Here is an 11648-nt window from a genome sequence, read left to right as displayed (position 1 = left end):
ATCATCAAAATTCAATTTAAAAGACCCTGCTACCAGAGGCATGCATCAGTATTTTAGTTTAACTTTAATGTAATTTCGATTACTAAGATTAGCCAAATTCAGCTCAACATCCACCTTAAAGAACCCTCTTCTTTGTTCGTCACACTAAACCAGCTCCACACTTTATGTAAAATTCTATTATTTACCCCTTGTACCTCCTAAGAACTGCCCTCAAAAGTTCTTCTATCTTGTTCCATCCAAATCTTCCAAATAATAGCCTTAAGTAATATATTTCAAATAACACTCCCTACCTTTGTCAACCCTAAAAATTTGAATTGATCCACAATTTCCTCGTGAGAACTCGGTCTAGTGGGAACCACCCCATTTTCCGCATAGCCCAACTCCAAATATTAGAGGAAACATCACAATGAAGAAAGGGGTGGTCCCCAGCCTCCTCATCATTTTTATACAATAAACACACATTAAGCAAGATTTTCTCCCTTCTCCTTAACTTATCAGTAGCTAGAACTTTACATTGTGCCATAACCCAAACAGTGTGCCGCTTTCCATTTCCACAGTGTGGTACTTTCATTTCCAGTTATGCTTTGGTCGACACCATCTAAATCGGTCATGGAAAAGACTGTCATAAATCGGTCATGGAAAAGACTGTCAGCCTCAACAACTTGCTCTTCTCTTCTCTCCGTTAAAACTCCCCTATGCCTCTCTACTTCGTGGGTCCTCCCTCACCCCACTCTATTTTATTCTTAACCTTCTTTTAAAGGCAGATGACCTTAAATATCGATGTTTTGGAAAGAAATCAAAAGTGATTTTTTTTTTTTGGAAGCAATATGGCCTAAATAATACCACAAAAATTATAAGTAAAAATTTTCTTCTTGTTTTTTTGGGGAAAAAAGTAAAACGACAGAGGCTAGACTATAGAGCAACAATTTATTATTCACATGATTTTACTATATATAAAAAATGATTTTATTTTATTTTTAGGAAGCAAGGAAAGTTCAATTATAGTTTTAGACAATTAAAATGCATGAAAGAAATAACAATGTATTTTTTATTTTTTTCGGTTTTAAACTATTTTTAGTTTGACGGGTTACAGAGTGGATGCCAGACTGTTTATAGGAAAAAATTTAGCAGAGAAAGTGCAATCTCCACCAAATTGCTCATTTAAACTCCATCGATTAGAGGTAGGAGAAACATGATCCATCAAATTATAGACCACGAAAGTCCGTGTGCTGACCAAAAATTGTTTAACACCAAAAAAAGAAAATTTTAAAAAAAGTAGAGAAAAGAAAGAAAGGTTTTGAAAGAGAATTTTGAAATAAAGTGAATATTGAAATAAGGCAAATAAAAATAAAAATTAAATTTTTCATAAAAAAAAAAAGGGAGCTCGTGGGCCTACTTAGAGCGAAGCTAGGCCCAAATGCCCAGCACCTAGAGTTGGCGGCCCAGATCAGAGTTGCTAGTTGCTATTGTCTGTTGGAGGGTTGAACCACATATGCTTGACTTCGATTGAGTTTGATCGGAGATTGAGAGGCCTTCTCACGATGGACTAAATTTTAGTCATGGTGGTCCACACTCTAGGGTTTGCATTTTTAGGGTTTGTATTGAGTGTCAAATGGGTGGGTTGATCTTAGAGGGTCTAGGGATAGGTCTAGATCGAAGTTAGGGTTTCTAGATCATAGTGGTAAAATTGTCGTTTTTGTAGAATTAGGGTTTGTGGTCGAATGAAATCCTTCCGGACCTCTACAATTGGGTTATTTATAAAAAAGACACCATGATACCTAGCCAATTGGAAGCTCAATTTGATCCAGTGATCCTATGTTACAAAAGGTTACTTGCATGCATCAAAATGTTGCTAGCAGAATGTGGGGGATGTGCACACTAGCAGAACGGTGGGGGCTCCTGTTGCATTGGAGATTGATGCATTCAAGCTTTGTCTCAGAGAGGTCATGGACTACGCATCTGATTAGTTGATATACTCGGGCTGTTCGCAACATATGACAGGTGACCATAAAAACTATAAATGTGGGTAACGTGTTACTTGACGGAGTGGCTTCCGTAAAACTTATAGCCTTCTTCGCATGAACATTAAGAAAAAAAACAAAAAAAGGTAAGTTGACCCACTTTTGTTTTTGGTAACTTCCTTTTTATAAGTGGAGCATTTAATATTTTACTTAAAATTTTAGAGTCAGTAGGTAAATTACTTTTTATTTTTTACTTTTTTATTTTTTTCACTAGGTCTATTAGACAGGCCCAAACTCCAAAGTTAGGCTACGGCTAGGGCCTCATGGACCCAGTCATAGCTGGTACTGGCCCCACTTAGGCTCGGGCCTTTGCCAGTGCTAAAAGATGGTTGAGGCATAATAGTCCTGTGAGGATCGAGATATTTTGTTGTTGCTAACTATAAATGTATGTATCATGTGAGGCATGGGGCAGAACCATTGAGGCATTTGAGATTAAAAATTAAGAGGAAGAGGCATATGAGGTGCACGAAGAAGATTTATATATTTGAGTTTTATATCTCAATGGATTCAAGATTTCAAAACATATCTGGAATAATAAAAATTTTTAGTTTTATATCTTTTAACCCCTTAAGCTAACTTTATTCCCTTTCATCCTATTTTTTTGCTCCAAACAAATGTAAGAATGACATATTCTTTCTAAACACCATCCTTTCTCTCTTTTCACATGATTTTCTCCTAAATCTCTCTCTCTAACTATTTTTCCCCTCTCTCCCCATTGTTTTTCACTCTCTCTCTCCCTCGTTAAAGAGACAAAGAGGGTGAATGTTAGAGAGAGAAATTTGGGGGAATATATCACGTAAAGAGATGATGAGTTTAGAATGAGCATGTCTTTTTTAAACTAGTTAAAAATGGGGAAAGTTAGTCAGGGGGTTAGGAGATATATTTTGAATATTTTAGTCTATTGAGATATGAAAACCAAAAATAGGAAGTACGAGGATATTTTCTCTTATTTTAACTTTTTTTTTTATAATTCCGATGTGCTTTGGTTTATGGTGTGAATGTGATTTTGTTTGTGTAATTTTTATTTGATTGATTTACGTAAGGACTCGAAATATTTTTAAAAAAATACGAAATGTTCCATTTATCGGTGGAAATTAAAACGAAGGTCGGTTAAATTTTTTTTCTTTTATTTTCAAATATGCCCCTCAAATCCACCGACCAAATTTTATTTATTTTTTATTTTTTTCATTAGTAGGAAAACTAAAATTACAATTAAAACTAAAGAAAAAACTAAAGAAATTAAAATTAAAATTCGGTTCAAAGATTCCATCCTTGAACGGATGGGCAAGTTTGAAAAAAAAAAAAAAAAAAAAGTAAGTTTACTTACCTTTATAATTTCCACCTAAAAAGAAAGCATTTCGTATTTTAATACAAATTTTAGGGTCCGCATATAAGTCACTTTTCTGATTTTATACAATTCTTCATTGGGTATTTAATTTTGCGCCGTCTGACTAACAATTCTAAAGATGGATCCGTGGCCAGTCGTAACTAAGGGTGATTTAGAAGTCCTTAAGCACTCTAAATATCAACGGGACCTATCAACGCACTCAATGCAATTCAAGTTGATCAAACGGCCAAGGAGAAGGATTCGAGGACAAGGGCCTTGGCATAGACTAAGGGCTGGGGAACGTGCACCAAGGTTCTCATCCCATGTAGGAAAAACGGGGCGATCTAATCGGTAACCGCATGGTTAGATCGGATCCGGTTTAGGGAAGTTTTGGTGATCGATCGATATTTTACAAAAAAAAAAACCAATGTATATAAAATCCCATACAAAAAAAATTGATTTGTAATATATTTTTTAATATTTTTTACATTATGGTAAAAATTAGAAATTGCTTTGGTCATTAATACTCATATTTATATTTTCCCATCTTTTTAGAAAAAATTTAAAAATACCCCTAGACACCTTTAAAAATCATCTCTTTTAATTAATTTTCTACTTCATTTGAATGTGTTTTGTTTTAATTATTCTTTATATGCTCTTCATATTTTAGTAGATTTTTTTTTGTATATTTTTTAATATTTTCCAATAATTTTTTGACTGCCCCGAGACTTGTCCGGTTAGAATGGTTGAATCGGTCGGGTTACCAGTTAGGCCGGTTAAACCGCTTCCAGCCCCATGTCCAATTAACCGTTCTGGTTTGATTTTGCAAAGTCTCATCTTAACAAAACAGGTTATTGTGGTGCAGGACAAGAACCCCAATTTTGTTTACAAGAACATAGGGGCGGCAATGAGGTCAAGTCGGCCAACGACCTGAACCGGTCCAGCTCCATGTCAAGGTGTTGGGCCTGGCAGGTAGAGGTCGCAACAGGTCGGGTTGGGTCCAGCTGGACCCGGACCTGAAAGACAAAAAATGGACTCAGACTTGATTGGATGCGACTGGACCTGGACCTGGACCTGACTTGAACCAACCTAAAATAAATAAATAAATATTATGTTATATGTATTATTTAAATATTATAACTAAAACTATATAATTATATTTATTTAAATTTAAATATTAATTAAATAGTATTTATATAATGACACTATTGAGGTCGGGTCCCCATGGACTCGAATAGAGTTCAGATTCAATATTTGAACCCAGACCCAATCCGCCGGGTTTAATACTTGGACCTATACCTGGACCCAGATCGCGTCCGGACATCGTGTCCCGGATTAGATCTGGGTCCATTGCCACCCCTACTGGCATGTCGGATTTGGGATCAAGGTTGGGTCCCGATCCAGCTTGGACGCTATTGTGTTGGGTCAAGGTTAACCTAAAGCGACCGCATATATAAGTATAAAATATATAAATTAAATAATATTAACTTTGTATATTATAAGGTAGATAAAACAAGTTTTTTTTTTTTTCTTATTTCTTGACATGGACCCAACCCAACCCACTAAGTTTAAATTAAACCTAATCGCTCGGGTCAGGGCCCGGTGCCAGCCCTAGAAAGAGGACTCCTTGATGTTTGACTTTGAATTATTGAATGACGTCACATGCGTTCGGAGATCAAATCGTGTTAACCAACAATGCTGTCCACATTTAATAAGGAGTGATTGATTCTCATTCATATTATTTAGTGGAGCGAAGTTTAAATGATATTTATCATACTCAACGACTATCTCACCATAATAAAAGAAATGTTCCTCCATTTCAATAAAATGGTGCTGACACCCACTACTCTCCATTAATTTCCTCTCACTACAATCAACGTCCCTGCTTCCTGCCACTGTACATCCCCCTTTCTCTCTCCACAATTACAGTAGGTTCACTCCAGGTCTTTTGGCCTCGATTTAGCAGATTCCCATTCTCAGAGTTTGAATATTACCAGTCCTCAATTAGTTTACTCAAACTCTGGAAAACGAAGCTTCTTTCTGGTGCCATTTCCAAGAACTCGTTTTTATGAGTATTTTTTATGGTCAAGCCCATATTTTATATTTTCTTTCTGGAGCATGGTTTATTTCTATTCCCTCAGTCTAAAAAGACCTACTAAGGATATTTTTTCAATCTAAATTTTTTGAAATCATTTAAGATCAGTTAGATGATTATTCTCGAAAAAAATAAATTTGAAATTCGAGTTTATCTAAAAATTAGACCATCGTTAGAAAAATCAGGCAATCTAACCGGTAACCGCCCTATTAGATCGGAACGGGCCCTTTGCCGGTTCTGGTTTCGACCGGTTTTGGTGATCGGCCGGTATTTTAAAAATAAAAATTCAAAAAAATATCTATAAAATCTCAAAAATAAGGAATTTGATTTGTAATACATTTTTAATATTTTTTATATTATAGTAAAAATTAAAAATTAGTTTCATCATTAATACTGAGTTTTTAAATTCTATTTTTTCATTAATTTTCAATTTCATTTGAATGCATTTTATTTTACTCATTCTTCAATGCTTTTCACATTTTAGTAGATTTTTTTTACATCTTTTTTATTTTTTTCAACAATTTTTTGGCCGTCCAGAACTTGGCCGGTTAGAACAGTTGAATCGGCCGGTTTAATCGGCCTAATCGGTAAACATGTCGATTAGGCCGATTAAACCGCTTTCAACCCCATGTCCAGTTAACTGTTCCGATTCAATTTTGTAAATATTAGTCGATACATTATTTTTTTCAAGTACATAGAAGGTACATTTAGAAAATCTTTTTTATTGAGTCAATCTATTAGTTGAAGATGTTGCATCATCAAATTTGGGGTTCTAAAATCAATTCGAGGTGGGGTTTTACACGAAGGGTGTAAATGAACATTACACCCTTGCAGGAGTATAATATCTTTTGGCTTTATGATTAGACTTAAGAGTTGCGATAATTTACGGACGAACCCAAAATAGAAATTTTAAAATATGAAATCTTCCATTTATAAGCAGAAATTACAAAGATTGGTTAACTCACTTTTTTTTTTTTCAAAATATTATCCTGTTTTTAATTTTTTTTTTTTGTTAGGGTAGTACCCCAAGCTTTTGGGTAGTTCCCTACTAACAAAGTAAAACTAAAAAAAAATGAAAAATCAATTTTAGGAAATTTTGGAGTGAGGCAATTTTGAAAAAATAAAAAAACTGATGGACCTTATTTGTAACTTCCACCTATAAATAAAAAATTTCGTATTTTAGGACCTTATTTGTAATTTCCACCTATAACTAGGAATTTGGTATTTTAGGACAAATTCTAGGATCCATATCGTAAATCACTGTAACAGCTGACTAGAGTTCCTGATATTTTGGATGGTCCAATCTGAGAATTTAAGATTCCAAAATAAAATTTTTTGTTTTGGGAGATAATGATTTGATGATTTTTAAATGGACTCCAAAATTCCAATTAAAAAAGAAACTCCTAAACGCCGAGGGAGTATGTGCACAGTGTGCTACATTCTGCACAACACAAGGAGGGTGATTCAGTCCACGAGGCAAGCTAAATAACCGTTCTACTTTTGGCTCTTGGTTTTTTGGCCTTTTGTTCTTGGAGTGGTAAGGAGGTAAAAGCAAAGGGAAACGTACTCATTCACCGATTCACTTACATTATTGGACTTATAATTTGCACGAAAATGAAGAAATATAATTAAGATATATCATGGTACAAGGCTTTGGAGTTATAAGAATAAATCACAAACTATTTGAACACTTCTTGGCAGACCAAAACAATGGAGATGAGTTACACATGAAAGACAGAAGGGGGGAAATAACCAGAGAGAGAGAGACATCAGGGGCAGTTGGGGTTGCTTCCTGGGCCTCCAAAGTAGAAGTAGGTGCCCCATTGGGGGCTAGATGAGCTTCTAATGTTGTAGCAATTTGTGTCCTCTGCAAGTGCAGAGAGAGAGTAGACTGAGCTCAGACTGTTATCCGAGTCCACAGTTTCCAAATTCCGGAAGTAGCTGGCTCGCCCGAACCCTGATTCTGCGAAGTGGCCACTCCCCATTTGCGTCGAAGTGTGCCCACCGTTGGTTCGAGTGTTTACGATCTCACCACCCCACTCCACCATCTCCGCGTGGTCTGCTAAGTGAGTGAAGAGCTCGGCTGGCCAATAGCCCACCAGGGTGTCATCGCCAAACCCTAACCACCAGTTCCCTTGCTTTGGATCCTATAAAATCAACAGTGGCAATGAATAACATGCAATCAATAGTAGCAATGAATGTCATGGATGTTATAGTATATCATGGTGGGACACAATTACATATACTCTCACACACACACACCTCTTTATCTTCTATAGGGTTTTGATCTATGTCAGGGTACCTTTTCTTCTTGTAAAAATGCTTAAGAGTTTCATGGGCCCTAAGTAATTTTCACCAATTGTCGCCCTGGAAAACACTTTCACGAGAAAAAAATAAAATAAAATAAATAAATAAATAAATAAAATCTCAGAAAGCAAATGTAACCTTCTTAGTCTTGCTCATGTTTGCTAAAGTAAGTTCATCACCATACGTATCTGTTTCCTCTTTTTGCTTTTTTCTTTTTTGGGTAAATACGCATCTATTTCCTTTATCTTCATATTGTAAATTTTATTTATTTTAGTCTCATTTGCAGGTTGGTTTCTTTAATTCTTGGTGGTGGCTGCAAATTATATCTGATAAATCAGCTTGGATTCGTCCGAGTTGTTCGGGCTAGGGCAGTGGCTGAGCATGAGTTGTCTAGAGTTGGGGGTCCAAACTTGGGGATATTAAAATAAATTTAAACTAAATTATAAAAATCCCAAAACATAAGACATCTATTTGTGATATGTTCTACGTTTTCTATCATTTTGGCAAAGATTCAAAAATATTTTGGCTATAAATAATTATTTTACATGTTCCCATCATTTCAGAAAATTTTGAAAATACCCGTCACAAATTGAATTTTCAAAATTTTTTTTTTTTTTTTTTTAAAAAAAGAATACAAAATTTAGATGTGTTTTGTTCAATTTAATTTAAATATAGTTTCCTTTCTTTTTGTAGTTTTATTTATTTATTTATTTATTATTATTATTTTTTATTATTATTATATTTTTTTTTTTGCTGTTACATTACCCAGCCCTAGTGGTGGTTTCGATCACTGGATTATATGGTATTTGAATAAAATACAAATTCCTGTAGACAGCTTTTCGAAATAGCTGCAGTCCACAAAAATCAGAAGTTTTCTTGCTAAACTTTTTTTAAATTATATGCGGCTTGACACAACTTTAAATATTTTGGCAAGATATTTATTACCATGTCAATGAGCAACTTGTTTGGCTAAGTCTTTGGACTTCAAGAGCTCCTTTATCTCTCTCAAGTCATAAATGGTTTCAATGATTTTCGGAGCATTGATGGGAAACATCGGTTTCTATTGAGATCAAATGTTGAGACACATCGGTTTCTATTGAGATCAAATGTTGAGACAGACGGGGGGGGGGGGGGGGGGGGGGGGGGGGGGGGGGTGGGGTTGGGTGGGAGTTTCAAAATAGAGTTTGGGGGTCTGAAAATTTTAGGTAAAATACGAAATGCTTCATGTAGAAATTACAATTAATGTCAGTCAAATTATTTTTTTCTTATCAATCAATCAATCCGAATTTTTATTTTTTAAAATTTTTTATTTTAATTTTTAATTAGTACAGCAATTCCTTAAAGCTTGAGGCATTTCCCTGTAAAAAAAAAATTAAAAAAATAAAACCAAAAAAAAAAATTCATATTTCGAGTCCACTAAGGGATAAATTTAGAAAAAAAAAAAAAGAGAAAAAGAAAAAAAAAAGGTTCACCAACCTTCTTTGTATTTTTTCACAAATAAGTGAGGCATTTTATATTTTACCTATAATTTTAGGATCCATATGTAAATCACTCTTCAAAATATAATAGAACTCCTATAAACAAAATAATGAGAGAGAGAGAGAGCAGTAACGGAGGAGTGAGAAAGAGACGGAAAAGAGAGACCTTCCAGATGAGAATGGTAATGTCATATTGGCTGCCACCGTAGGATGAAACAGGAGAGATAGCTGCTCCAATGGCTATCTTATTGTTCGTCTGAACAAACCCCGAGCATAGCAGATTATAACACCCCGTTGCCTCATAAGCATCACTCTGCAAAAACACAACCCCACAATCAAAATTTCAACTCTCTCTCTCTCTCTAAAATGCAAAACCAGCACAAAAACCAGAGTTAATGGAGCAACACCTACCGTCCAATACGTGAACAACCTCGGTCTGTTGTCTCCATAAAGCTCAGGGCTAACCTGACTAGAAAAACATCATCTTCAGCTTCTTCTTCTTGTTAAACCTCTCTCTCTGTAACTCTGTCTCTCTCTCTCTCTTTGCAAAAGCAACTATTACCTGCCAGCCGGCTTCGATGCTGTTGAGCTCGGAGCCCTCGAAAGAGCCGGAAAGGACCCAAATCTGAGAAAGACTGAACTCATTCACTACTTGAATTGAAGGATCCCACACATTCATTGTTGCCTTCGCACCATAAAACTCTTGAGATCCAGTGTAGGCAATGGCATGCTGCAACCTCAACCACCCAAACACCATCTTAACGCCCTTTTACTTCAAGCAACAATCTAGAGAGAGAAAGAGAGAGGGGGGGATCTAGAAAGAGAGAGGGTACCTCATGGCCATTGCTGCTGACAACGTCGGGAGGTTCTTCTCTAAATCTGTAGGGTCGTGTCTTTTTACCAAAGTGAAATAAGGACTTGGCCCTTAAAACATCGTCCACTGAGGTCCTTCTAATAGGGATGGTGCCCTTAGGGCAATGCCCACTCTTATGCCACGTTTGCCATGCGCCTTTCATTTCCTCACTCCAACTACTGTTCCTACTGCCATTGAACCTCGGCCTCTCAGGGAACATCTGCAAATAAGAGAGAGAAAATTCATGGTGGAGTGAAGCGAGAGAAAGTAATGGTGCATGCACATGGATTTTGTGCAAAAGAAAACCCAAAAACGAACAGAGAGAAGTCATTAGATTGTAGAGAGAGAAAGTGAAAAGTTCATGTACATGGATCTTGTGATTCCTCAAAAGCGGATGGTCCATCGCGGGCTGCTTGTGCCTTCGCACACAGTCGATCACGTCTCCATCCTCACTCTGCAAATGAGCAAACCCATGAATGAAACTAGAGAGAGAAACTCAAGGAAAATGCACAATTTGTAGAGAGAGAAAGACTTGCTTTAATGGTGGTGAGGACATGGGCAGGCTTGTTGATCTTGTCCAAATGCCTCTGAATCCTTGCTAACCTCAGGCCACTAACCGAACCATGCATCGTGAAATTGAAGCCTAAAGCCGTTTGCAATAAGAAAAACACAGTGCAAAAAATCAAACACCTCGAGCTCCTCAATAACCCACATCTTGATATTTCCATTTCTCTTTCTCTCTCTAAAAATTTGATGAAGGGAATGAAACCGAGAAATCCAATATATCACACATCAAATCGGTCGTCTTCCACGCCTGCACAAGAACAACTGATCCATCTTCAAAGCAATGAGATCTCCGTAATATGATTCACGCATCAAGAAAGTGACTGTAACCCTAAAACCTTCTCTTGATTACGTCTTACTTTTGAGAGAGAGAAGAACCAGATTTTCTCTCTCTAGAGAAGATTAGAGAGAAGAGGGGGCAAAAGACGGCGGCTTTATCACACACTATAAAACCCAGACCTACCCACTTTCCAAGCTTCTTAATGGGACCTTAAATGTGCGCCTGCAAACCCTCAAATACGCCATCAATACGATTTAAAACCGCAGCTTCCTTACTTTCTTGCGCTTGCCGCCAGCCCGGCACCTCTCTGTCATGGGCTGCCAAAATAACACGCCCCACACAAACACAAAAAAACTATTTTTCTCTCTACAATTCTCTTTCTCTTTCTAAATCCTCTTTGTCTGTGGTTTTCCAATCCCTCTCTTTCTGTTTCGTTTTGCAATCTTTTATCTCTCTGGTTTTGTATTGTTGGTGAGGCTTCTATTTTCTCTCTCTTCTTTTGACTTTTGCTTAAAGACTGATTTTGGTGTTTTCTTTTTGCTTTGAGGTTTGCAGGGGTGATGTGTGTGATGTCATTGTGGGGTTGTTTTGTAAATAAAGGGTGTTAGCTGTAGGTACACTTTCCCGTGGGTTCTTCACGATTAAGGGAAGTTACGGCTTACGAAAATACCCTTGGTCTTTGGAAAAGTTGCCCTTTCATGGACATCGACCAGCAATTATTTA

General features: G+C 36.5%; 1 protein-coding gene across 4 annotated transcripts; it reads right to left on the bottom strand.

The window, feature by feature from the left end:
- Positions 1 to 7046: 7046 nt before the first annotated feature.
- LOC18426005 (carboxyl-terminal peptidase (DUF239)) lies at positions 7047 to 11065 on the bottom strand. Of its 4 annotated transcripts, none has more exons than XM_088872503.1 (7): positions 10618 to 11065; positions 10449 to 10535; positions 10062 to 10301; positions 9791 to 9965; positions 9640 to 9697; positions 9395 to 9541; positions 7047 to 7590 (listed from the first exon to the last, which is right to left on the bottom strand). In XM_088872503.1, the coding sequence occupies exons 4-7, from the start codon at positions 9871 to 9873 to the stop codon at positions 7213 to 7215; spliced, it is 666 nt and encodes a 221-aa protein (XP_088728629.1). In that variant the 5' UTR covers positions 9874 to 9965; positions 10062 to 10301; positions 10449 to 10535; positions 10618 to 11065; the 3' UTR covers positions 7047 to 7212. The 4 variants fall into 4 exon arrangements, with proteins under 4 accessions (XP_088728629.1, XP_088728627.1, XP_088728628.1 ...); XM_088872501.1 differs by having other exon boundaries at positions 9640 to 9693; XM_088872502.1 differs by having other exon boundaries at positions 9791 to 9958.
- Positions 11066 to 11648: the final 583 nt, after the last annotated feature.

This window comes from Amborella trichopoda, chromosome 7 (assembly GCF_054954075.1).
Source record: "Amborella trichopoda isolate Santa Cruz 75 chromosome 7, AtrichopodaSantaCruz75HAP2 v2.0, whole genome shotgun sequence".
NCBI lineage: Eukaryota > Viridiplantae > Streptophyta > Magnoliopsida > Amborellales > Amborellaceae > Amborella > Amborella trichopoda.
Note: the sequence above shows the minus strand (reverse complement) of the source record. Positions and strands in the feature narration are given on the sequence as shown.

Coding starts and splice junctions, on each gene's coding strand:
- LOC18426005 (XM_020662265.2), bottom strand. CDS start 10,809: ATGGAAATATCAAGATGTGGGTTATTGAGGAGCTCGAGGTGTTTGATT. Junction 10,302..10,448: donor TGAGGAATCACAAGATCCAT/GTACATGAACTT, acceptor TCTTATTTGCAG/ATGTTCCCTGAGAGGCCGAG. Junction 9,959..10,061: donor TCAGCAGCAATGGCCATGAG/GTACCCTCTCTC, acceptor TTGAGGTTGCAG/CATGCCATTGCCTACACTGG.